Source organism: Channa argus, chromosome 13 (genome assembly GCF_033026475.1).
Source record: "Channa argus isolate prfri chromosome 13, Channa argus male v1.0, whole genome shotgun sequence".
NCBI classification, from domain to species: Eukaryota; Metazoa; Chordata; class Actinopteri; order Anabantiformes; family Channidae; genus Channa; species Channa argus.
Genome location: NC_090209.1, coordinates 10,924,152 through 10,948,496, shown reverse-complemented (window position 1 = coordinate 10,948,496; position 24,345 = coordinate 10,924,152). Strand labels below are relative to the sequence as shown.

At 40.0% G+C, this 24,345-nt stretch overlaps 2 protein-coding genes and 1 long non-coding RNA gene across 3 annotated transcripts; 1 reads left to right on the top strand and 2 right to left on the bottom strand.

Annotated features, from left to right (window-relative positions):
- Positions 1-3,740: 3,740 nt before the first annotated feature.
- aar2 (AAR2 splicing factor) lies at positions 3,741-6,519 on the bottom strand. Its single transcript, XM_067527044.1, has 3 exons — positions 5,532-6,519; positions 5,212-5,441; positions 3,741-4,549 (listed from the first exon to the last, which is right to left on the bottom strand). Exons 1-3 carry the CDS (start codon positions 6,295-6,297, stop codon positions 4,382-4,384), a joined length of 1,164 nt encoding a protein of 387 aa, XP_067383145.1. The 5' UTR covers positions 6,298-6,519; the 3' UTR covers positions 3,741-4,381.
- On the top strand, positions 5,954-8,825 carry LOC137139591 (uncharacterized). The gene is made up of 3 exons (XR_010916362.1): positions 5,954-6,092; positions 7,380-7,434; positions 8,687-8,825. It is a non-coding gene; the product is annotated as an uncharacterized lncRNA (long non-coding RNA).
- Positions 8,826-9,413: 588 nt separating this feature from the next.
- On the bottom strand, positions 9,414-23,574 carry prpf6 (PRP6 pre-mRNA processing factor 6 homolog (S. cerevisiae)). The gene is made up of 21 exons (XM_067527043.1): positions 23,343-23,574; positions 22,323-22,485; positions 22,073-22,191; positions 21,895-21,973; positions 20,865-21,041; positions 20,291-20,419; positions 20,102-20,196; positions 19,859-20,015; positions 19,540-19,702; positions 18,558-18,676; positions 18,198-18,416; positions 16,070-16,192; positions 15,830-15,951; positions 15,517-15,655; positions 15,279-15,398; positions 14,183-14,359; positions 13,903-14,036; positions 13,476-13,567; positions 13,219-13,333; positions 12,913-13,039; positions 9,414-10,856 (listed from the first exon to the last, which is right to left on the bottom strand). The coding sequence occupies exons 1-21, from the start codon at positions 23,528-23,530 to the stop codon at positions 10,704-10,706; spliced, it is 2,910 nt and encodes a 969-aa protein (XP_067383144.1). The 5' UTR covers positions 23,531-23,574; the 3' UTR covers positions 9,414-10,703.
- Between the last annotated feature and the right edge of the window lie 771 nt (positions 23,575-24,345).

Sequence of the window (24,345 nt, the reverse complement as noted above, 5' to 3'; positions counted from 1 at the left end):
ATGGAACATTTGGACAGAAAAGGGTGGAAATCAAACTACCTAATGGTCAACTCACTTCACTACCTATAGGACAGCAGCTCTATCTGTAACCTATGAAGAAGAAAAAACACTTTTATCATAGGACTTTGCTTTGATGTTTTATCCTTGACTTAGATTTTTGCTTTCCCTGTACCTCACTTGTAGGTAACTTTGGACTAAAATGACTAAAATGACTAAACGTAAATGTAAAAACACCTGGGCACATTTACTGTATATCCCCTGCATTGCCTGGATTCATTAAGGGAAAATGACGATCAAAAGACTAAATTACTCAGAGGGAAGTCCAGCTGTCTATTAAATGTTTGACTTATTTGTTCCATGCTTGAAATAATCTTTCATACCTTATGTGTTGGGAGGCAGGAGAGGAGGGCGAATAAGGGAGAATTTCACACAGAGCATAAACAAAGCAGCAATTTCTATATTTAAACTTTAAGGGGGAAAAAATCAAAAGGGACAAAAAGCAGCCAGTGTGTGTGTGAGAAAAGACTGAATAATACATCAGAAATCTCTGAATTATTCATCAGGTGGACAATGCGGGTGCAGGCAACAGAGTGTGGAGAGCAACGAGGCAAAGAAAAAGCACTGAAAATTGATAGAAAGAAGACAGGGAACAGGAGATAACAGAAATAATTTCAATACCCAGTAGAAAACGGTGAATGATATGTGTTTTCATCCTCTGCAGAGCAACATCTGAACCTCTGAAAGGCCCAGTCTGCTCAGGGTTTCCCCCCTGCTCTTCCTATCCACCCTGTAACCATTCAGTGGATTCTCCCCTGGGTTTGGGGCTAACAGGGGGGCTACTTCACCTCAGAACCACACACGAAAATCAGGGCTAGAAAAAGAAACTAAGAAATAGAGATTGCGTGTGTTTGTACTTGGGGTGCAGAGGTATGCAAATCCTTTCTGCTGTGACAAGGTCTGCCAAAGTTCACATCCAAAGACAACACACACTAAAAATGGAAGTGAGGGATCAGTCTTCTGATGGGCAGGTGGGGGAGACTGAAAGATATCTGATGAGCTGTAGACAGGGAAAAGAGACCAGAAGAGAATCTGTGGTTTGTTCAAACGATGCTTCATGCAAAATGGCACATTCGATGTTTAATTGAACTGTCCAACAAGGAGGATATACAGCACATGCACAGACATTTTTATGAGCTCTGTGACACAAGTGAGACATGACATTAGAGGTTATCTCTGTCTCTGTTGTGCTGCTCTGTCTGTGCTAATCACATGTTTCGCCTCTACAAGATTAGTCAGCCTAAAAAAATGTATTGGCCAGCTGTCATGTCCTTCACTGTACAAGATCAGAAAGGCAGACACACAAACAGTGACAGACACACATGTGGGCTGACCAAACCTCAAAAGGTCTGCCTCCTTGTTTTTAACTGCTGCCTTTAATCACTTCAACAGATCACTCTAACAGAACATATTGTTCACACACTCGCACACGCACACACACCCTCCTCCCTAGTGTATATAAAATTTCCAGGAGGGATTTTTAACCTCGTCCATTCCCGCTTTTAGTACCCCTAACCCGCCCTCATCCAAATGTCTGGGCACCAGAACTCAAAATATGCACGCGCCCCACACCGTGCTCTTATATATACGTCCTGGGAAAATGTACACGTGCCTGCCTCACATTTGGGTCATGTGAGTCAAACATGTGAAGCCCCTCCGGTTCTGCAGCAGAGAGGAATTAGCCTGATCATCAACACATACCCACATTTTTGAGCCAGACACAGAAAGAGAACGCTATGACAAAAAGGTGCAAGAAGGTCACAGCTGGAAACTGTGTGTGTTTTAGGGAAGCGATAGACAATTATAAGATTTGCATGTCATGAAACTATTATAGAGAAGCAGAAATATTTGTGTCTTTTATTGTTACACCTGAAAAAGTGGAAGTAGTAAACTGTTAACAAATACCCCAACAACAATGGTTTGTAAATATATTTCTGCAAATGCATAAACACTCCTCCACTTCTGTAGATGCATCTTTTACTATATGTAATGTTACAACATTGCCAATTATCAAACAGGCCCCTTTTCAACATGCTAGTCATTATATCTATGCATCTTGTCATTCATTGAACTAGTTTTAGAAAGAAACAGAAACAAATATTTTCCACAACGTGAAGAACTAAATAAAAACTACACGGATATATTGTATTAGAAGAAATGCTGTGCAAAAACAGCAGCCATTTTGTCAATCTTGCACATATTTCCCAATTTGGCCCAAAAAAACTGGTAAACTTTAATGTTAACTAGACATAATGCTTAGTCACAAAGTCATTCACACACCAACATCCAGCATCCTTGCTGCAATGAAGGGGGAAGGAGAGTGGGTAAGTGACTGACAAAGAAACAGAGGGGCCTGTGTTTACGCTGGCAGGGTGAGCAGCTTGTGACCCCAAGGAAATGATAAGCTCACATCTACTGGAGAAAAGGCTCCAACATGACTGACAGGGCCTGCTAACTTGGAGGTTGTGCATGATCAATGCAGCCCAGTCCCAGTATGCTATACTCCCCAGGGTGGCCACACCAAACAAAAGAAATAAGTGAAAATAAAAGCAAAATGGCACCTTTACAGAGAACATGCCAGGAGATCGTTCTCTGAGGGTGTGGAGGGTTCAGCACAGAAATGATGGACACTTAATGAGTCTTCAGCTGACATGCTGTACACTGTAATTCCAGGACTAATGGAGGGGCTGGTCTGCCAAGTACCATCCCAGTAGTGTCATTTCTAAGACTGTCTTCATTGACAGTGTATGGTATTTCATCCCCAGAGAGGAAAATTAATCCACAAATAAGTGGAGAACATTTCCTTCCATGTTGTGCTGATATGTTTCCACCATTTGTTCCAAGCCATTTTCTCCTTATAATTGCATTCAAAAAAGGAAATACCAACTAGCAGAGGCCCTGGTGGTCTCCAAGAGTACCAGGAATACCACATTGATCTTCTCTAAAGATGGCGTACATTTTCAAAAGGGAAGTTTTCATCATCAAACCTAGCATTACCATGGATTTCACAATACCATCTGTCTTCTGGGAAGTGAACAGATTTCTTGTATTGGCATTTGGATCGCTGTCAACAGGGCCCAGACTCCATTGATTCAGATAATCACATTAGATGGCTTTAGTCCTTTTCACAGCAGCTTTGTGGTTATAGATGGCTTATTAGAGCCGGAGCATGTCAAAGCAGAGACATGCAGCTGGAGAGAAAGAAGGTTCAAGAGGGGCAGATGAGAGAGTGAATGGCCTACACAAGGCCTGCCCAATCCATCACAGTCAAAGAGTGCGCATGCATACACACACACAGGGTTAATAAATGGCATGTAATTATGTTATCAAGTTGATCCAGTGGTCCTCTCTGCACCATAAACTTTCCTTTCCTTCACCTGTTGTTGCTCACAAATCATCTTTGGTGAGATCAGAAAAAGCTTAAGAGATCATTTCCACCCTGACAACATTGCTGTGCACAGTACTAACTGTCATTTCAAACCACAACCTTGTTTCAGCAACAAACACAGCAGCTTTTCGAGTTAAGTAAATGGACATTTACATTGGTAATACAAAAAGTAGATACATATACAGTTTTCACAAAAGCAGCCCATGATCCCCATCTAGTGGAAGAGAAAGAGATGACAATTGACAGATAATGAAAGATTCATTAACACTACACAACAGTGACAGGAAGAACTATCTATCAAAAGTGTAACTTTTATTAAATTCCGTTACGTGTAGCTACAGTCGCACAATACCACACTTGTGTATGAATCTTTCGTGTTAAGTAATATTAATTAACAATTTACAATTACGTTTATTTTATCAAATGCAGCAGTGTACATTCAAGTGTGTCACTGATTTATGGAATAGTTATTTTGGGTGCTCAGATTTCTTACTATTCACTCTACAACTACTTTATAGTAAGAAATAAAAGAACAATTATATGGGCAATAAATGTGATGCATGTGGCTATAAATCTGTCGAACAAGATATATTATCTGAGTTCAGAGAAAAACACCAACAAAGGGTACTGCTGATATTTAGTTACTGACAGCCCTAATTATAACATTTAAGATTATTTATTAACATGTTTGCATCTTGATAACATGGCACTAATTGTGCACATGTAAAATGCAGATGTGACATTTTTAATACAGGTACAAAAAAAAAAAAGAAGATTGTGATGTTTTTAACCCAGGGTGTTTAAGATTTCTCATGCAATTTGAGACCCTTTCAATCTGGTGTTAAGACACGAGGTTTCACTGCACTGCTTTATTATGATAGTCCCTTTCCTGGTTCCTGTTAAATGTTCCAGTATGAAATCCATAGCAGAGCTGTTTCAGTCCACTGTAACACCTTCAGGAAGCTCCACCACCACAGGGGCACAGTCATCTAAGTCTGCTTCGAAGTCCCAACAAAACTTCTTGGTCAAATGGGCTTTGAATTTCTCAGCTCTCTTCCGGAGTGTGCTGTCCATACCCGGTCCACTGGCAAACTGAAAAAAGTCCTGTCAATAAATAGAATGGTATGTAAATATGAATATATTTGAGAGCAAAAAGGCATAGGCAATGTTAGATAATGCCTTTATTTCTCAAACTGGTAAGCCTGGTAACAGGTTCGAACAGTCCCTTTGTCATCTCAAATTTTGTTGGAGGTAAGATTACTTTCCTGGTTTAAAACAATAACAAAACAACCTCCAAATATGAGTTGATCACAGAAATTTAATACAGAATGGCCTCCCTTCTCTAAGACTTTTTATGAGAACACATTTAATTATTACCTGCTGACATGTTAAATCTGTCATTAAGTTCATGGGTAAAACACACTGATCCTGGGCTATTGTAGCACTGGGCATCCTAACATATCACGGTAGAAAAGACAATATGTAAATAACACAAATCATTATGGCTGGATTTATTTTAGCCGCTTTAGTTTCAGGGTGGCATTGCCCATACTGGCTTGCTGCCACACCGTCAGCATTAACTGGGACACATGAAAAAGAGAAACCACAATGTACATCTTAAAACAAGTCCATTTCATTTGAAGTTTTATCTTTTTATTCTTTTCCCCACATAGAGTGGCAACAAAAAAGTATTACGGTGGTACTATTAAAACATTTAAATGTGCTTTGACGGTACAAAGCACATTCAAATTAATTCAGGCATCTACCTGCAGCGTAGAGGTGAGGAAGTTGCTCTGTGACACAATGTCAACAAAGAAGTCTGGAGGGATTTCTCCCAGCTGGTGGTAGAGCACAGCAATGAGGCCTAAATAAAGGTCCTTACGCTTCCGCATGGCTTCCTCTGAGCGACACAACAGAGCCAGGAGACACTTCCAGTGCTCAAAGCCCTCATAAACATTTCCAATCAGGAAACACACAAAGGCAAATTGCAGCTCACCTGTAAAGGACAACAGGAAACTCATTAGTTTTAACACATGAAATGTAAATGTGTGAACTTGTGAGGATCCAGTGTTTATCCAACACATACCTAACAGGTTGAGTGGCTGCAGTTCATGGTTGTTCTCAAGCACAGTGTCCAGAGCATAGCTCAGGTCCAGGCTACACTTGGTGATCTCGGCTGGTGTTGCCCCAGGTGGGTAGGTCTTCTTGGGGATGAAAGAGAAGCGCAACTCTGTCCCTTCCCTGTGCTTCATCCTAGGGAGCCTGTCAAGTCCTTCCTTCATGCTCTGACAGGCTGTGTCATTCCTTGGCTGTTCTGCCCTGTCTTTGGTGTGTCTGAACTGGATCTCAGGAATTACATCACTGAAGGCACATATTCGGCCAGACAGAGGCTGCAAATTATTGGCCACCTCCTCGCTAAGATGGTCAGTGAGGGACACCCATTTCCTCATCACGTCATAAGGATAAGGACCAAGGTAAGGATCCAGCTCTCGTATAGTTGCCCTAATGCGACTAACCTCCTCTTCATTCTTGGAAGCTGAGAAGTCCAGGTCCTCCACTTTGGGATCCCAGTTAGCCAACAGGATGTCTTTGGGTTTGAGAGTGAGGAAGAGGCCAGTCTTTGGGCCAGTTTCTCCACCACAGCTCGGTGAGTTGACAGAGCAGTAGTGGAGGAAGTGCAGACCTGGAGGAATCATCTTTACACCGCGGAAAGAAGGTCCCACCTGCCAACTCTTGCAGTCAATCCCCAGCACTGTACCCTGAGGAACACCTAGTAGAACCAGCGTTGCTCCCTCCTCGAACAGCCTGAGAGCGACATCTGGCTCCATGTTTACTGTGCTGCCGCTCGCCATGTCGCGTCTTCTCTGTCAAGCACTATTTAAATAAACTCACTAAATCAAATCAACACAGGGACTAAACTCCACTTTCTATCGATATATCAACGCGGTTTGTCTATTAAAATCACAAGAGAGAAAGTATAGCTAAAACTCCTAAACAAACACTTTTCAATTACGGTGCTAACGTCGCCACTTGTTGACGTCAGAAAAATCGCTCAGCCTAAGCTGTGTAACACCGAAGTTTATCCGGACCGAAACAATACTACATTACACGGGCGAGATCTTGTTTCCGCTTCATTCAATGGTTTCACCATAGACGCTAATATACTGCAATGTTGCCTGATTTGAATTTAATTGAACCCAACAGATATTATTGACTTATGATTATGAACTAAAATGAAGTCACCAAATTAATATATTTCTTATATAACTGAGGATTCTGTAAAACCTAAAATCGTATTTCAGACACATTGAAATTTTACTGCAAAACTTAACATTAGGTCTTATGTCATTCATTATTAATTTATTACATGTATTTATTTGATATTAAATAAAAATCATCATCATCATAGTATTAACAGAAGTGTAAGAGATTGTCAGACATTTACATATTTTATTATATAGCATGGACTCAATATCATTATTGACAGAAGAGTATTTCATGGGAATGATGTTAAAAAAGGCAACAACAACAAAACAAAACAAAAAACGGGAGAGAATCAGTATCTGAATGCATTGTGGATATTTTTAGCTTATCTGTGGTTAGTATAATATATAACTATTCCATAAAAAGGCACAATGTTGACATGCAAAGTCTAGCATAACTGTAATACACAAAACACTGAGAACTTGACAGTAAACATATGTGACACTCCATTTTAAAAACAGCTACGAGTCATGTAATATCCTCTGTTTGATGCTGTGAACTGACTATCTTCATGAGAAAATAGCACAGGTTTACGAGAACCAGGAAGACATAGTGTCTCCTACTTTGAGAGCATATAGACGCTTTGAAGCTTCTGCCAACAAGTGATCAGTGCCTTGATAACTTTGATTAATCTGGTTCTCTTTCTCTTCTTTCCTCGTACTTTCTGCAGAGCTGAACAAGAGGCTTTCTTCCCCTGAAAACATGCAACCAGGACAAAGCTATTGGTATGTAGTAAAACATTGGCATGAGAGGAAGGTTGTTCCTCTGCTTATTTAGCCAAGCCTTATTTTTGTAACACTCAAAATAATTGAAACTTGTTTTTAGCTTTTTGTAACTGATCAACGGCTAAAAGTGTGTATGGCCAAGTCCTCCTCCTTACCAGATAATTAGGTTTGCAGTTGTGAATGATGAGCTGTTCCATGCTCTCCAATGGCTTTTCCAGATAAGCCAGCTGCTTGCCACTCCTCTGACACCGCATCTGCTGTGTCATACTATAGATGGAACTCAGGATGCGGTGTGCCTGGATGGGACAACACCCCAAAAATTGAAGACAGTTATACAGCAATGGTGTAGTTCATCGGCCAGGGTTACTGTATAACTTCTCTTAAGGGAATTGTGAGCAATGTACATAGCTTAAATGTATGGCAATTACACATGCAGTTGATGTGTCAGGATCAGGATTTTTATGGGTTATATTACCCTGTCCATGGTGCTGAAAGCAATAGAGTGTCATTTACCTTTACTGAAGGACAAGGGTCCCTGTCTTTGGATGTATCAAATGAACCGGTCAAATTCTGCAAAAGAACAACCAAATATAGAATTATTTAGAGAAACACAAATAGGCTTTGATTTAGAAAAGGGGAATGAGACCAATGAGATTTACTGCCACAGACGGCACAGACAACACAAACACTGGGGGGCACACTAACCCAAGATATGCAGTAGTGGTGACTTAATAAACAGACATTTCGAGCGTGTTGGTTAAAGATAACGACAGCACAACAAAAGTGTCTCCACCAAAGTTATACATGAAGCACATAGCAGCATTGCGTTTCCATACCAGGTTTTGCAGCTCAACGAAGATCACTTCTCTGTAGGAGCCCAGTATCTCTCTATAATTGCATCTACGTTTACCACAAGAGATGGCCACGAAGAGAACCACCAGGACACTACGGAGTAAAGATCCGGTCAGAAACTATGAAGAAGAGAAGCGCGTCTTATTACAGATGTCATGTAAATATACGCACTTAACAATTAGAAAACACTCAGCGACCGTTTGCTTTTGTGCGCCCCGAACTCACCTGCGTCTGCACCGCATGCGACTGTGACCGTGACCAATGTCAAGTGTTATATCTCTCCACAGAGGGAGATATAACCTGCAGTGCACTTTTCTACAACTTTATGTATCAGCTGAACTTCTGCGTACGCACCAGGTGTTACATTCACAAACTTACCATTTATCATGTTCTACTGCAGGATCTTCAGACGAACAAACCCATCTCCATCAGCAGCAGAGAGATCCAAACAATTATTCCCGCCCCGGCTGCATTCATTGTATCCAAACCACTTTCTCAGGATTTTTACACTTCCTCTGGCAGATGAGATAACACGGTGGCTGACAAACTTCCGATGTGGTGTTCCGTGGTGTCCAACATCACCAAACCCACTGCTGCTCCAATTTCCCTCCTCGTCATGGATTGTTGACGCTGGGCTTAGGATTTCACCAAACTCCAGTCCGATCAAGTCGAGGAAACTGCAATCAATCACTTGATTTATTCTTTCGGTTTCGTTGGAAAGACGTGCCAAGGAGGAGTGGTATGAAGAGAGTGTGTAATTTTGTGAAGCATTTCACTGTGTCATTTAAAACCTTTGGTTAATATCGGGTGGGTATATTATAGATGAACTTTCTGTAGCATGAGCCACAGAAAAATAGAGCTTACTGGTTACGATGATGACGACATGCGAAGATCACAGTTCACTGTAGTCAAAGCAAAACATTGCAAAGTTACAATGAAATCCCATACAGGGCCACCAACAGTGCTGACCATGCATGGGAACTGCATGGGAGGGTTCGTGTGGGTACAGCTCCTGGTCTAAAGGTCTGGGAAAACACGCCTGTGTGCAATCACATTAAGATTTGACTTTTAAATCACAACAAACCATTTTATAATTTGATTTTTTTGGGTAAAAGTGAATGATGCAATAGATTTTGATGTGTTTATTTGATCCCTGCAAAGTATCACTAAACACATTTCAAACAAATTATGTAAAAATGCGGCTCATTGCAACATCAGAAATCAAATCCCTGACAAAGAATTTATATACACACACACTGAAAAGACACGGCCCGGTCTGGACTGCATACACATTCATAGGGAACCAGCCATAAAATTCCTCAAAAAAAATGTTCCACATTTTCTAATAATCAATAACAACCCGTCATTTGATGCATGATGTGTTGAGTCAAAGCAAAGGTGGAATCACATACAGGTGTGTCTGGTATGATTTGCCATTTCATGCTATTTTACACTTTACAGCAATGAGCAGAAACTTTCAAATGAAGCCAAATCGACACATTTAAATAATTTCCCCTCCATTCCAATTTGATACATTTGTCATCTGTATTCATTAATAACTAAATGTTCAACTCAGGAGCAAAAATAAGTGTTAGTATTTACACTACTCTTTCATCATCAGCTGACATGGTTTCAATGCCAAAATCTGTTGTACTTATGGTGCCAGGTACTAATACTGTGCATGTCTCAGGTGATTCTTTTTGTTTATTAAGAGTTTGTTAACTATGCATCCAACTTTCACCGCTGTGATTTCCCCAGTGAAGCTATGTGGCAGCATTGCAAAGAGAAAAACAAACTTGAAAAATAAAAATAAACCCACTAGTAACATTTTGTGTGTTTGCCAGAAAGTATGTGGTAGACCACTATATTAAACAATACATTTTGTTTACAAACAATCCACAGTACCATCAAAACTGAGCAAGTGTGCACCAAGACAGGTAGAGGGTTTAATTCTTAAATCCTTCTGCAACAGTCAGCAAAGTAAACTTGGTTTGAGTCCCAGCAAGTCAAAAACTTGGAAAGTAAAACCAAAAAATATTAGACAGGACAATGCTATTGAGCTGAAGTGGTTCCATCCAAGTCATGAGTAAACGGTTGTTAACTGATGGTGTCCAAGCAACCGCTACACAAAACCCCAACAGAGTACCTGCTGCTAAACATGTTGCTACCTCTAAACACTGAATGGGCAATAAATGAGTTTTTGGTACTTTAATATGGGTAAAGATTGATTTTCCTTTTGAGTTAAACTTTATGCCGATAGGTACAACTAACTATTGTAAAACAAACATGAAAAAGGGTATGCATAAATACTTTATATTATCATAGAGAACAGCAACTGTGCATGCCCATAGCTGTTCCCTCTTAGGACTGGTGTCTGTCAGATACCTCCAGGTGTTTTCAATCCATATTTCCCAGTATCAGAATGTGTTCTTGATCTTGCTGGCTACCTGCTCTAAGATCTCTCCTGTCTTCTTCTGCCAGTTCAGGACGTGTTTAGACTCAGCACACCAAAGCTCTCCATGACGAGGCTCCGCATTCTCACAGCGCTTTCGCACCTCTGCCTGCTGTTCCTGGTGAACACAGAACAGTGAACTTAAATAGATATGCATGCAGTTTTTGGTTGTGTCTACCATATAATCTATCAAGGGGTTAAAGCACTGTTACAACATATAAAATAGGTTGGTGTTACAAGATGTCATGTCACAGAAATTAGTACCCCCTCATGTTTTTTTGTGTAAAAAGATAATAAAAAGCATCTGCGCATAGCATGTTTTAGTAATAGACAAATACAACCTCAATCAAACAACAACATCTAACTTTTTTTTTTTTTAAATCATGCACTTATATAACAAAAGCCAAAATGAAAAAAACAAAAACAAAACATGTGGGCAATACTAAATACCCCCTTACTGCTTTCATTAGATTTAAGAGGCTAACTTGTTGCCAGTTGTTGGTAATCATCAGCCCTTGATTAACTGATAATAAGCAGGCCTGCAGATCTCTAAAAAAAGCTTTGATTTGGTAGTTTGCTGGTCTGGAGCATTCAGTTGTGTATTATTGCAATGCAAAGAGGAAAGGACGTTTGCAATGGGCTTAGAGAATCAATTGTTGCTTCACATTGATCTGGAAAGGGTTATAAGACCACTTAAAACATTAAACTCCAAATTGTTTTGAAGTTAGACAGATTAACTAGGTAGAACGCATTCAAGACAGGCCAATATTCCCTGGAGTGGACGTCCCAACACACTCACCCTGAGGCCAAGCCCGTACAATGCTCAGAGAAATACAAAAACTCCTAGGAGCAACCTCTCAGAGTCGACAGGGCACACTGAGCATGTTAAATGTTAAAGTCCATGCTGCACAATTACAAGAAGACTGAACAAGTACTGCTTGTTTGAAAGGGTAACAAGAGAAAGTCTCTTTTGTCTAAAAAACTTCTGGAACCATATCCTATTGACAGAGGAGTCCAAAGTGGAGTTGGTTGACCTTAATGCCCAGTGTCATGTTTGGCGAAAACCATTTCAGCAGAAACACCTCATACCCGCTGTCGAGAACAGTGGTGGAGGGGTAATGATTTTGGTTTGTTTTGCAGCCAAAGAACCTTGGCACCTTACAGAACTCCTCTCTATACCAGACTATGCCAGAGGCAAATGTGAGGCCATGTGTTGGACAGTTAAATTAGTTCGACAGTTTCAATCAGCCACAACATTAAAACCATCGACAGGTGAAGTGAGTAACATTGATTATCTTTTTACAATAGTACCTGTTAAAAGTGGTTAGGATGAGTGACTCTGACAAAGCCAAACCATTGTGACTAGACGACCATGTTGGAGCATCTCCAACAGTAGGTCTGGTGTGTGTTTCTAGTATGTGGTGGTTAGTACCTACAAAAAGCTATTCAAGAAAGAACAACCAATGAACTGAAAGACAAGGTCATGGGCACACAAGGCTCACAGATGCACGTGAAGGGTGTGGGAAGGGCACCCCATCTGGCCCAATCCCACAGAATAGCTACTGTAGCACAAACTGCCTAAAATGTAATGCTAGCTATGATCAACAGGTGTCAGAACACAGCTGCAACTGTGCAGCTGCAGCCTGGCCTGAAAGCCTATGCTGACACCTGTCCAAGTGCCTGCAATCGGGAACGTGATCATTTGATCTAGACCATAGTTTCAGCTGTTGGATGGTACAGAGAGCAACACAATAATAAGCAGGTGGTTTTAGTGCTGTGGCCGACTGTCTTAAATAAGGTATTGTGTTCTCTTTCTTCATACTACAAATCTAGTGAATTTGGGAATATTTGATATTCACACCTGGAGCACTGACAAATCTGTTGCCTGATGCATATTTCTTAAAGTACAATGACATGGTTGCTTCCCTGGCAAAACTTGTGTGTCTTTATCAACAATACACAGAAATTTATTGGTGAATGATGCAACAACTTAACCTCCCTAATGCAGTAAAAGCACATCCTGTACTACTCAAATTAAAGCTGCATTAACTGGAATTAATCTGACTTGTCAATCATGACTTTTACAGGATCAAATCATTCTGGTGTAAACAGAAGAAAAATGTTGGCTGCAATGAAAATGCTGTGACGTGTACACACAATAAAAACATTCATACCTCTGTGCCGTGTTGCAGTTCAAACTTGCAGAATAGAGCCCAAGCATCTCCCAGGTCAGGCTCAATCTTTACTGTCCTCAGGAACCACTCTCTGGCTTTGGTGATCTTACGCTCACTCCAAAACAATCTGAAATGTGTGCATGAGATGGCATTTGAAATTGTGAAAAAGTGTTGTAAAATAAAAATTTGCTTTATACACCAAAAAACAGATCTGCACAAAAGGAAACATTATTTATATAATAGGGATCTATGCTCGAAGCAGACGTCATTACAGAGAAGGAGAGTGGAAACAGTGGAAAGTCATACTTAGCAACAGCAAGCAAGACATGGGGATCATGTTCACACTTCTTCAAAGCATCTACACTCTTTGTCTTTCTCTGTGGTCTGGCCTCCAAAAACACTGCCTCAGCCCACAGGATACCTTTGTAAGAACAAAATGGAAGGTAACATGGAAACTGAGCTCTTGAGATTACAGAAAGGAACAAAAAGTAATTATATTATAGTATAAAGTTCAAATCTGTAATCTGCCTGCTGACAAAAACGTATATATTTGAGTTACTCACCTGAATTGGGGCACTCTTGTAAGGCTTTGGCCATCAGCGTGTTAGCGATGTTCTTAAGTCCAGCCCTGAACTCCAGTCTCACTGACTCTAACCTGGTTAATAAGAATTGTAATGGTTTTCAAATGTACTTGTTCTCCAACATATACATTTTAATGTAAACTACTACAGAAATATATAATAATATATTATTATATTGTTTTTCAGTGCAGGTGTGCTGACTCCTCCTTGCTGTGCACCAACAAACGTCAGTGGAAAAAAGGTAGACCACCTTAATGTCAACATAAATATTTCTAATTACTCAGTGAACAAACTTAACTAACTTTACGCACTCTTATAAACATGCCTAGTACATTTTTTATACCCAGGTGACATATACAGGACTCTGCTTTTACATTCAAGACGCACGCTACACTTTGTGTTTTCTCACCATAACTCAGGACATTGAGAATTCTTTAGTCGGGCCTTCTCCAGGATTGCTCTGGCTCTGGTCAACTGCCCCACTCTCTCTTCAAGACGAGAAAGCAGCAACCACAGGGCCACCGAGTGCGGACACTTTTTCAACTATAGCAACAAAGAAGACATTCACCTCTTTTAAGACTTCTTATGTAAACACTGAGGTCCAAAACAATTCAGTGAAAGTTAAACTCCCTCAGTTTTCTTATTATAAGACACAAAACCTAGGCCCTAACATTTCCACTTTGCCTCACCCCTTGGTTATAGGCTTCTCTGGCCTTGTCCATGTTTTCACACTGCTCCTCTATCTGGCCTTTCATCATCCAAAGTTTAGGAAAGTCCTCATAGTGTTTCAGGGCCTCGGTGCACAACTCCTGGGCAGCCTCAATGTTTCCCAACACCCACTCCAACTTCACTGACTTCATGAAAACCTATAGAGTATACAAAGAAATGCAAAATCCATTCAGCCATTAAATTTCTATCAACAGAACCCACAAATGTCCTTTCAAATTCCCCTGGGTTTTTAATATACTTTACTGGAATAATAGTGTTGCAAGATTACTTGAAGCTAGTATGGTATTTGCATGGTATAATCAGGTCTACAATACGACAGGCACATACCTCACTAGCTTTCAAATGTATCATATAGCAGCTTCCTAGCCTAAATGCTTAACTGCTTCATTAACACTACACAGTTCCCTTATCTGAGAGTGCAATCAGTACAGCCAGTATTAAAGCAGGCTCTTAGTCATATCTGTCAGCAAACACAATACAGATTACTAAAGAAAGTGCAGAAGGACGGATGTTTGAGTGCACTGCTGACAATATCTGTCAAACCAAGTGGTGCTGACTGCTCAGAGATGTAGAAATCTGGCAAGCCTGAACCTGAGTAAGACAGACACAGAAGCTAGCCAAAGCACAATGCAACATAAACTTACTATTAAGCAAAGGCATTAAAGCAAAGAAGAATTATTAAGAAGAATTATCATAGTCAGGACCCATAAAGCATGGGTCAGAGCTCTATTTGTACCAACATTACTTAATGAAAAACAAACAGTTACAGTCCAGAGTCACAAAAGGGGAGTCAGAGAGTCAAAGGATAAGGGAGTTTAAATACACATTCCATCAATAAATGCTCTTTAAACTTCACTTTTCAGGCTGTTTATTAACCAACAAATATGAGCTGATATGAAGGTTTTGGCAATACACCGATCTATTAAAACCTGAATGGTGGGATCTCTTTTAACCTTTTCTCTAGCAGATAAGTAAAATTGTGAGCAGCACTCATGAGGGTTTTAAATATGAAAATCTGCTTGTGTGGCACCATTTGTCACCCACACATCCACTCACCCTGGCTGTTGGAGCACTGCTCCGGGCCTTGGCTAGCAGTCGACGGGCTCTTTCATACTCATTATTCTCAGACTCCAGTTTCACAGCAGCAAGCCAGATCTCTTCACTATTAGGATTTGCCTAGGAAAAAAAAAAAATAGAGAAAGACAGTGTCGGAGTTAGAGAAGGAAACAAATAAGATGTGGTCTCAAATGGATAGAATGTATGCAAGTCACAGATTGCATGACTACATTATTACCTGAAAGGCCAGAGCAAGGATACTTCTTGCTGCAGGTACATCCTCAGCCAGCCACTTGGACTTAGCTCCCATCAGCCACAGGACCTCTGCTTTGGGACAGTGAGCCACAGCCCGTTGGAGCAGGGCCTCCAAAGACTCCCTGAGAGATGCAACGAGCCATGAGAAATGTAATGGATTTAAAGAGCACAGTGGCAGTTGATGAAGCACACGAGGTGGACAGGAGAAGAAACTGAATATTAAATGGAATCATTATATAATAATTTACAAAAATGCAAGGTTCAGTTTGCTACAGTTAGAGCCCTAATCTGGTCACCTGGTGCCGTGGCTCTTCTCAAAGTATGCAGCTCTAAGCCAGACACTTTTTTTGCTTGGGAACACCTGGAGAGCATGGGCATAGATGGCTCTTGCACACTCCAATGCTCCATGGGCCACACACTGAGACACAATAAAAAAGATTTTTTTGTTAAGTTTGACGCACAACAGACGAGCATGCGAGTAGAAGGGATTTAGGGCCCGACCATGACCAGAGTTAACAAGATATGCTGCTACTCACACTCTCTGCATCCTCCATCCAGGTGTGTTTGCGGTCCTCCTCCTCAATGCCAATCCCTATGACAGCCCTGATCACTGCCTGACAGGTAGCTACACTGCCAGCTTTGTCACACTCCTCTGAATCCTGCAGATGACAAGAAGAATCGTTAAAGAGGGCAGAGACTGCAAGTGACACAGAAGGAGAAAGGAGAATGCAAAAATATTTAGGAGTGAAATACTGATTCCAACAGTAGTTTGAAATTTTCAGAGGAATGACAGGATCCTGTACAAGGAAATACATTAATTACACGGCTGATATGTCAGAAAAGTGATTCGTATTAATTAAACCAGAATAAATAAATCAGAATAAATCTGATGAATTGATAAACATATAGATAATACATAGTTTATTGATAGTTGGGTGCGTTAAATTTAAGTTATGGGTTTAGTTTGAATTCTCCTACATGCCATTTCAATATAACTGGATAAAAGTTATTAATTATAGTAAAATAATTTTTAAAAAATACATTGGTTTAAAACTTTGTATGCCTATTGAAAAATAAAAAACAAATAAATTTATTTTTGATGAAATAACAATTGTATTAGGTTAATATGCATTAAATATTATGTTGATGAAAAAGTGTTTTTTGTTTTACTGTTTAACATTTCAAAGTAAGGGGATACAAACATTTGCACCCAACTGTATTTTTCTAAAAGGTCATCCATGCACACACATTACAATACACAAAAAGCTTCTTTTATAATTGGCCAATTTCTGTCATTGTAAGCTTCATCCTTGGTTGGTCCTACAATACTGCTCTGGCAACTGGATAACCACACACTTTGCCAGAGGTAGAAATGGCTGCACAGTCAACGAAAAAATGTGAAAATTGAGCAAAAGTCTGTGATTGCAATACTGTGAACTGTACTAAGCAAAATGTCAGTAACTCTACTGACTTGTAATCTCTCAAAATATCAAAATGAGATAGCAAAGAGCAGCTTTGCCAAAAGTATCATGGCATGCTATCAAGGCTCACAATTTTTCTTTTTCCACCTATCTCACAACATTAAGTATACAATTAGTTTTTGATCACTATTACCCTACAAACATCCGCAAGAAATAGTAATGGCACTGCTTGCAATTTCCTGGCTTTCTGCATAAATGGGGCATGAAATGTGATCTGATTATCTTTAAAGTTACAAATATTAAACAGACAATATTTCTAAGCTGATAAAACAGAAACAGTCATGATCGTTCATGTCCTTCTTGAACACACCCAATAAATAAGTGATGGTGGAAAAAGTAATGGAAACAGTGTTTTAATAACTGGTTGAACCACCTTTGGCACCAAGAACTACAAGCAAGTATTTCCCATAGTCAATTAGACCTGCACAATGTTCAGGGTTAGGGTGGATTTGTCTCTCCAAAGCTATTCTGTAGTTTACTTCAAAGCGTAGGGTCACTCTCCTGCTGCATCAACCAGCTTCCTCTTCCCATCAGCTTGCCGACAGTCACCCTGACTTTATTCCATGGGATACATGGATATACCATTGGGAACTCGTTTTTTTTTCCTCCACAATGGCAAGCGGTCCAGGTCAAGAGGCATCAAAGCAGACCCACACCATGATTCTCCCTCCATCATACTTCACTGCTGAAGTAGTGTGTATTTATGTATTTATGCAGGTAGCGTTTCTCTTTTTACACCACATGTAGGGCTGTATGTTCTTCCCATACAATTCTACCATCATTTAATCTCTGTTATGGAGTATCAAGGTGGTCTTTGACAAACTTCAGTCACGCTACAATGTTATTTTTTGGGAGCAATGAATACCAAACTAGTTCATCGTTTTGCACATGGTTGACTTAGAACGAAAGATGTTAACCAACTCTAATGAATCCATCATGCCTTTAGCCAATATTAATGGGGACTTTTTTATATTTAACTCATTGAGCAGTTGGAGGGATCTCAGCTGGGCACCCATTTCTATGGAGAGTCGCCCAGATACCAAATGTTCTCAATTTGTAGACAATATGTCTCACTGTGGAATAATGGATATCAGTCTGAGATTTGTCTGTAACCCTTTCCAGTTACACGCAAATCAAAAAACAGAGAGTGGTCAAACAAGCCACAAAGTCAAAAGGAACACACCTGTATCCACTGTTCTCTGTTGATCTCCACACCATTCGCACGTAGAGAAGTGATTGCTCTGTCAATGATCTTGTCCACCATCTGAGTGTTGCCATTGGCCTCTTCCAACTTGGCAGCAGTGATCCAGATGTGACGGTCAGTGGGGATGTTTTCTCGAGCTTTGTTAAGGACACGACGGGCATTCTCGTAAGTTTCTAACCGAGCCAGTGCCAGCCACAGCTATTGAGCAGGGAGGATAAAGTTAGACACGGATGTTGGTGCAAAGGATTCTATAATACACTGCAACATGTGGCATACTTAGTCCTGTACACAATGTTTCTTGAACAAAAGAAATGGAATGACAGCATGTGACAAACAAACCTCCACACTAGTAGGGCAACACTCCACAGCTCTACTAAGCATGATCCTGGCATCTTCTGGTTCCTCCAGCTCAACAGCTGCTTTCCACAGTCGAACTGACTTGGACACATTCTCTAAAGCTGTACGGATTACAATTAAGGCAATATAGACTCAATTTTATTAACAAATTCATTCCAATTGATTACAATATGACAGAACACTCTCTGTTTTGCCAATTGCCCACTGAGGTACAATAAAAGCAACATTTACAATACTGGAAATGCATAGACCTAACTATAATTACACTGGCAACACATCATGCACCGTGACAAAAAAAGGAAATTGACTAACTACATTTCTAAGTTAACATACTGACAATAAAATAACAGTACCAAACAGCATATCCCTTTATATAAGAAAAGTTCAAAAGTGGCTGAGTGTTGTGTATGTAACAGAGAAAAGTAGAATAGAGGTGAGTGAACATGTAGAGGCTGAGTTAGGTCTTCCAGGAAGGAAACTCTACATCCATCTCTGTCAGTCGGGTATGCTGCTGGGAAATAGCAGTGATGTGTGTGTGCAAATTTATGTGTATGTTGGGACATTGACACCACAGTTCAAATAGGGTGTCTGGTCTTGACAAAAAGCCAGAACTACAGCTGCCAAATGTAACCCTTATGAAATCATTTATGCAATCTCATGTGCAGGGACTGAGCAGTTCTGTGTGGGTGCTTTTATGGGACAACATACAAATTAAGACTGGTTTTTATATTTTCTCCCTGAAGACATTTGTGTCTTCCCTTTTGGCAGAAAAAACAGCACGTGTTCACTAACGTATGTGCTGGGAAGGACACAAACAACTCATCATAGCAACGGAACAGCAACATCACTTCAACTTAATGCAATCTGACAATAGATACACATAAACAAAAAAAAATATGTAAAAGCATTTCCTTGAGGTATTTTTTTAATTAATTCCTTACAAATGATCATGTGAAAGGCTTACCCTTTCTGAGGACTCGTTTTTTGGCCCTGACATCTGTCTCCAGCTCTGCAGCTCTGATGTAGATGCGGACAGACTGTGGCAGGTGGCGAACAGCCTGGGCTACTACAGCTTTAGCTGTGTCACCAGGCTGGAGCCGGGCTGCCTCCAGCCACACATCCTCACTCTGGAGGGCGGAGAGAAATGCATGTACCAACAGGGGAGCAAAAACCATTATCTCCACCAAACCATGGGTTTTAGGTTCAATAGGAACAAACTAACTAATGACCCAACTTTACTTTAAGAGCTTGTACATACATGCACACTCTTTATTATTCCTTACCTTAGGACACATCTCTGTGCCTTTCATGATCAGATTCCTGGCCACCTGCAGTTTGCCCGTCACCTCCTCCAGCCTGGCAGAGGCAATCCAAGCAGGCGGGTGATGGGGATTGGTCTCTCTCACAGATTTCAGCAACAGACGAGCTTTCTTGATATCACTGGATATGCAGAGCCAAAGATAAATCAGACACACATGCACAGCCAACTTTAAGTATAAATTCAGGTGTCCCCAGTGTCTTTCTACCTGATGTCTCCTCCATATGTGGGGATCATGGAGTTGAGATCTGTCAGGTAGCCCTTTGGATCCACCACTGTCTGTCCGCTCACAGAGTCTGACACCTTAAATAGAAAGACGACAGGCATGGGGGAAAATAAAATACATAAATCCTTTGTATAAAAGGCATTCAATAAAACTGGCTAAAAATTATGTTACCTGACTCAGCCTCATATCCATGAGAGTGTTCCTGGCCTGACCAATTTTCCTCATGTCTAGCTCTCCTGTTCCAGGTGTCATCAAGCCAGGTGTCATGCTTCCTGGGTAAGGAGTGTTCAGACCTCCCAGCTAGCAGAAAGAAGAAAAACATATACAAACAAAGTGGAGCATTAAAGTCTGTTATAAATTGTGTTGTGACATGTTGGAAAAGCTTTTGAAATAGATCTCGATCATGAGACACCTTTCTTACCAGCAAATGATATGTGAAAATTCTGAGCAATGACCCTTGTTGTATTCATAATAAAAATAAATATTTATAAGTGTAATAAATACATGGCCCTGTTGACATCAGCAGAAACTAGCGCCTGATATTCAGTTACGAACTGAAGTTGCAACATGGTTGCATGAACTAGTACTAGTTGCAAACTGCTTTAAATCTTAAGGGGGTTGCTTGTTCCCAGTGAGATATCCTGACTCCTGCTGGTGCAGGTTAGAAATACATCATGCTGTTCACTGATTTGTTTGACTTTATTTAGCATAAATAAAAAAAATAGTATTTAGCATCAATACTGACCCCCTGCAGAGGGTCAACAGAGGTGTGGTTCTCTCCAGTCTGCAGGTGTTTAGAGAAGAAACTGTCGGGGACAGGGGTAAGTTTCTCATAACGGGGATTCCTCTGTCGTTTGTTTCTTGCATCTCCCACCTCAGGGATGCTCAACCACTCCTCCTCCGAAACCTCTGCCAACTTCCTCTATGAAAAAAAGACAATCAGGAGAATTTAAAAAAAAAAAAACAACACAAAAACCTCTTTTGACTGTCAGCAATGTGGATTTTTTTGTAACGTATAGTTTCAGGGCAAAACATAAACACTTGCCTCTGGGCACTTGAAATGTCCTTTGTATTTGCTCAATCAGGCAATTGAAAAATAAATGTAATGTTGCAGTATTATTTCACCTTAAGCAGCTACTTTTCTTTTGTAGCCAGTATTGATGTACTGTACTGCACCCAATGACAAATATCTCCAACAGCAATAGGTTTTTTTAGCTGTCACTAATGAATTTAAATCTATCAGTATCTCCTTGGTTAAACATGCTTTTGGTAGCCAGTGTCTGCACGAAGCTACTAAGCCAAACAAATACTGTATTTAAGTCAAGATAGAAGGAGAAATGAGGGTAAAAGGCTCTAGAAAATCGAGCAGGATTCATCTTGACCCTCAAGTACCCTTTTATATCAGTTACGGAAGCCATATTCCCACACTTTTCTTTTCATTTATATCATACATATCAGTAACTTAAGACAATAAATACTCTTTTTAATTTTGAAACATCACCCTCAGTATTTGGATCAATTAGCTCCTGAAAAATAAAATGTTATATAATTAGAAACAGTTTTAATTGAGATTTACTGTAAAATGGCTACATGCCAGGTCACTGTTAATAGCAAATACGTTTTATATAGGAATCAGATCAGTAATGGGGGGCATTAAAAAAACGAAAATAGACATATTTTACATTTTAGACAAGTAAGTTTGGCTATTAGGCAACTAAAGGCAAATGTAAGATGAGGACATTAGCTTTAGTTGCATATCATGTTGCATTATAGACCTTTAGATCAGAGAACTGCTGCTGGATTTTGGGTCGCTCCATACGATATTTCTCAATTTCTTCCTTTTCTCTCAGCTCCCTGAAAATACACAAAAGCAAGTTCAAGTAAAAAGCACCATGTCAAATTAAAGACCATGTTTTTTTACTCTATAACCAAAAAAAATTATTTTTTGGTAACCTTCTTTCTTTGCGTCTCTCATCCATTCTCTTGTCCAGGGCTGCATATATAGCATCCGCTTCTTCATCATCCTTCTCATATGGACCACTGGAGAACAAGCTACCTGCATACCCATTGAACTACAAGAAAAAAGAAATATAAGTATTGAAATTTGACATAATGAATGGATACCTTGCAAACCACCAATAGGAATACGATTTTCAACAGAAAATCATCAAATAAAAACCAGAGACAATCCTATCAAATGCACCTCGTCATAGTTTGTGTCATTCAGATCTTCATCATCATCATCCTGGTTCTTTTTCATCTGGTCTCCAACTGTCCGTTTCCCGGGGGGTGCATGGCGATCATCGACTGGATCGTTTGCATCACGAGCAGGGCCAATATCAGATCGCGTAGTGAAACCAGTTGCACTGAAGAGAAGGAGTTTGAGAAATTATACTAATGCCCTAATGGCAATAGGGCACTGGACGTTCAATAATAATTCTGACAGCTTTATGTAAATCTTCCAGCAGTATTTTGAGCATTTTTCCTGTTTGACTTGTGAAGTAGTCAAGCAGGGTTAATGGCAAGATACTAGTATATATCCAACACCAATAATAATCATAATAATAATAATAATCACAAAATACTTAATTTAAAAAAATAATGATCAACAGACGGAGCCAGATTCTATCATTACCCTTAAGTTGACCATACCCTGGTAATCACTGGACTAAACTAAAAAACTGTAACAGCTTTAAAACTAGCTATGCATCGAGCTATAACAGTAAAATATTAAAATGAATTAAAACGATACAAATCTATCTAATAACATAAAGAATTAGTGAAGTCACAGTCAACATTGTTCTGTAGAACAAGTACTTTAACAACGCTGGAACAAAAGTGACTATTTGCTTCAGATACTCCATCAAAAAAATGTTCATTTTTTTCAGCTTTGGTTGGAAAATCATTTCAGTGGCGAAGCATTTACAGTGCACTTACTCTTTGGAAATGCTTTTTCTAGTTGTATATAGTTTTGCAAAGCTAACTTACATCTTCCGCTATTCGTTGAATTCACTTAACTTAGCTAACTTGATTGTTCGCTAACTTGATGTTCTTTAACATAAGTAGATGATACATTGCTAATAATATGTACTTTCACTGTAGCTCTAACGTCTCACAACATTTTGCTAAACCACTGACCTAACCTGACTTAGCTTGTTAGCTGGAGGACTGTTGCTACTTAGCACGCTTTCTAACTGAGCTAGCATTAAGTAAGTTAGCTCACCCTCTGCCGAGACCGGGAACATAGCCCAGCGGAGCGGGCATCCCCAGAAAGGGCTTTTTCTTTTTTCCCATCAGCGGAGAGGCAAGAGGCATCACTGGGGCCCCATTGCTAACCCCCGCTGCCCCGCTGCCACCTGCAGATTGTTTAGGGACAATTTTGGGCGCTTGCTTTGCTGCAGCAGTAGCCATCGTTTCTCTAAGAGCAACGCGACTCGATACAGGAAAAACAATAGTCGTACTTCCGGTACCAGCCAACCGCGACCCCGGCTATTTAGAAGTGTGTGTGTGTGTGTGTGTTGGTGTGTTTGTTGGCATCAGTAACAGCGCCCCCACAGCACAGGATGGTTACTGCTTATATTTTCTCAGCTATTAATTTGGTTCAAAAATGCTGGTTTGAATCAGGTAACATGCCCGTTTTACACATCTTACCGTGTAGCTATAAGTAGACCTAACGGTATGTTAATAAAATAAAATGTATTCTGACATTGTTTTGCGCATTGGCCACACGAGGGCGCCAGATCCTGACAAACATTTGGCATACTGCACTATTTCAATTAATCAAATTGAAAGTAGGCTTTGGGATTTTTAGATTAATATTACCTGTAGGGTTTGATGTCTTTCCAGTGAGTTGATTTGACAATTGATTTGTGTGTGTGTGTGTGCGCGCGCACGTGTTTGTGTGTTACATGAAATAACTACACGTGTTTGTGTAGCCAATAATCCTTCCAAAAAGAATTTCATTTTATATCAGATGGACTGGCCCACATCTCACCCTTTGACAGCTGGCATAGGCTTCAGGCCTCTTCGAGCCTGAACATAATAAGTTCAAGATAATGGATGGATGTAAGACTATTTTTAATAGGCCCTAACTGAAGCACACACTGGTGCCCCATATGAGTAGCTAATAAAATACTAATGTCTACTTCAGTGTACTTTCTTAGAGAGGACATTTCCATACTTAGAGTTGCATAGAATTGATAAAGTCATACATTTTTTTAAGTGTT

Bases quoted from the DNA above. Each gene is read 5' to 3' on its own strand.
- aar2 (XM_067527044.1), bottom strand. From the start codon at position 6,297: ATGGCGAGCGGCAGCACAGTAAACATGGAGCCAGATGTCGCTCTCAGG. The intron at 5,442-5,531 runs GTATGTGTTGGA...TGTCCTTTACAG, and splicing joins GCAGCCACTCAACCTGTTAG to GTGAGCTGCAATTTGCCTTT. The intron at 4,550-5,211 runs GTAGATGCCTGA...ATTTATTGACAG, and splicing joins TCCTCACCTCTACGCTGCAG to GACTTTTTTCAGTTTGCCAG.
- prpf6 (XM_067527043.1), bottom strand. From the start codon at position 23,530: ATGGCTACTGCTGCAGCAAAGCAAGCGCCCAAAATTGTCCCTAAACAA. The intron at 22,192-22,322 runs GTGCATTTGATA...TTTTTCTTGTAG, and splicing joins ATGACACAAACTATGACGAG to TTCAATGGGTATGCAGGTAG. The intron at 13,040-13,218 runs GTATGACTTTCC...CACACATTTCAG, and splicing joins GTCTTGCTTGCTGTTGCTAA to ATTGTTTTGGAGTGAGCGTA.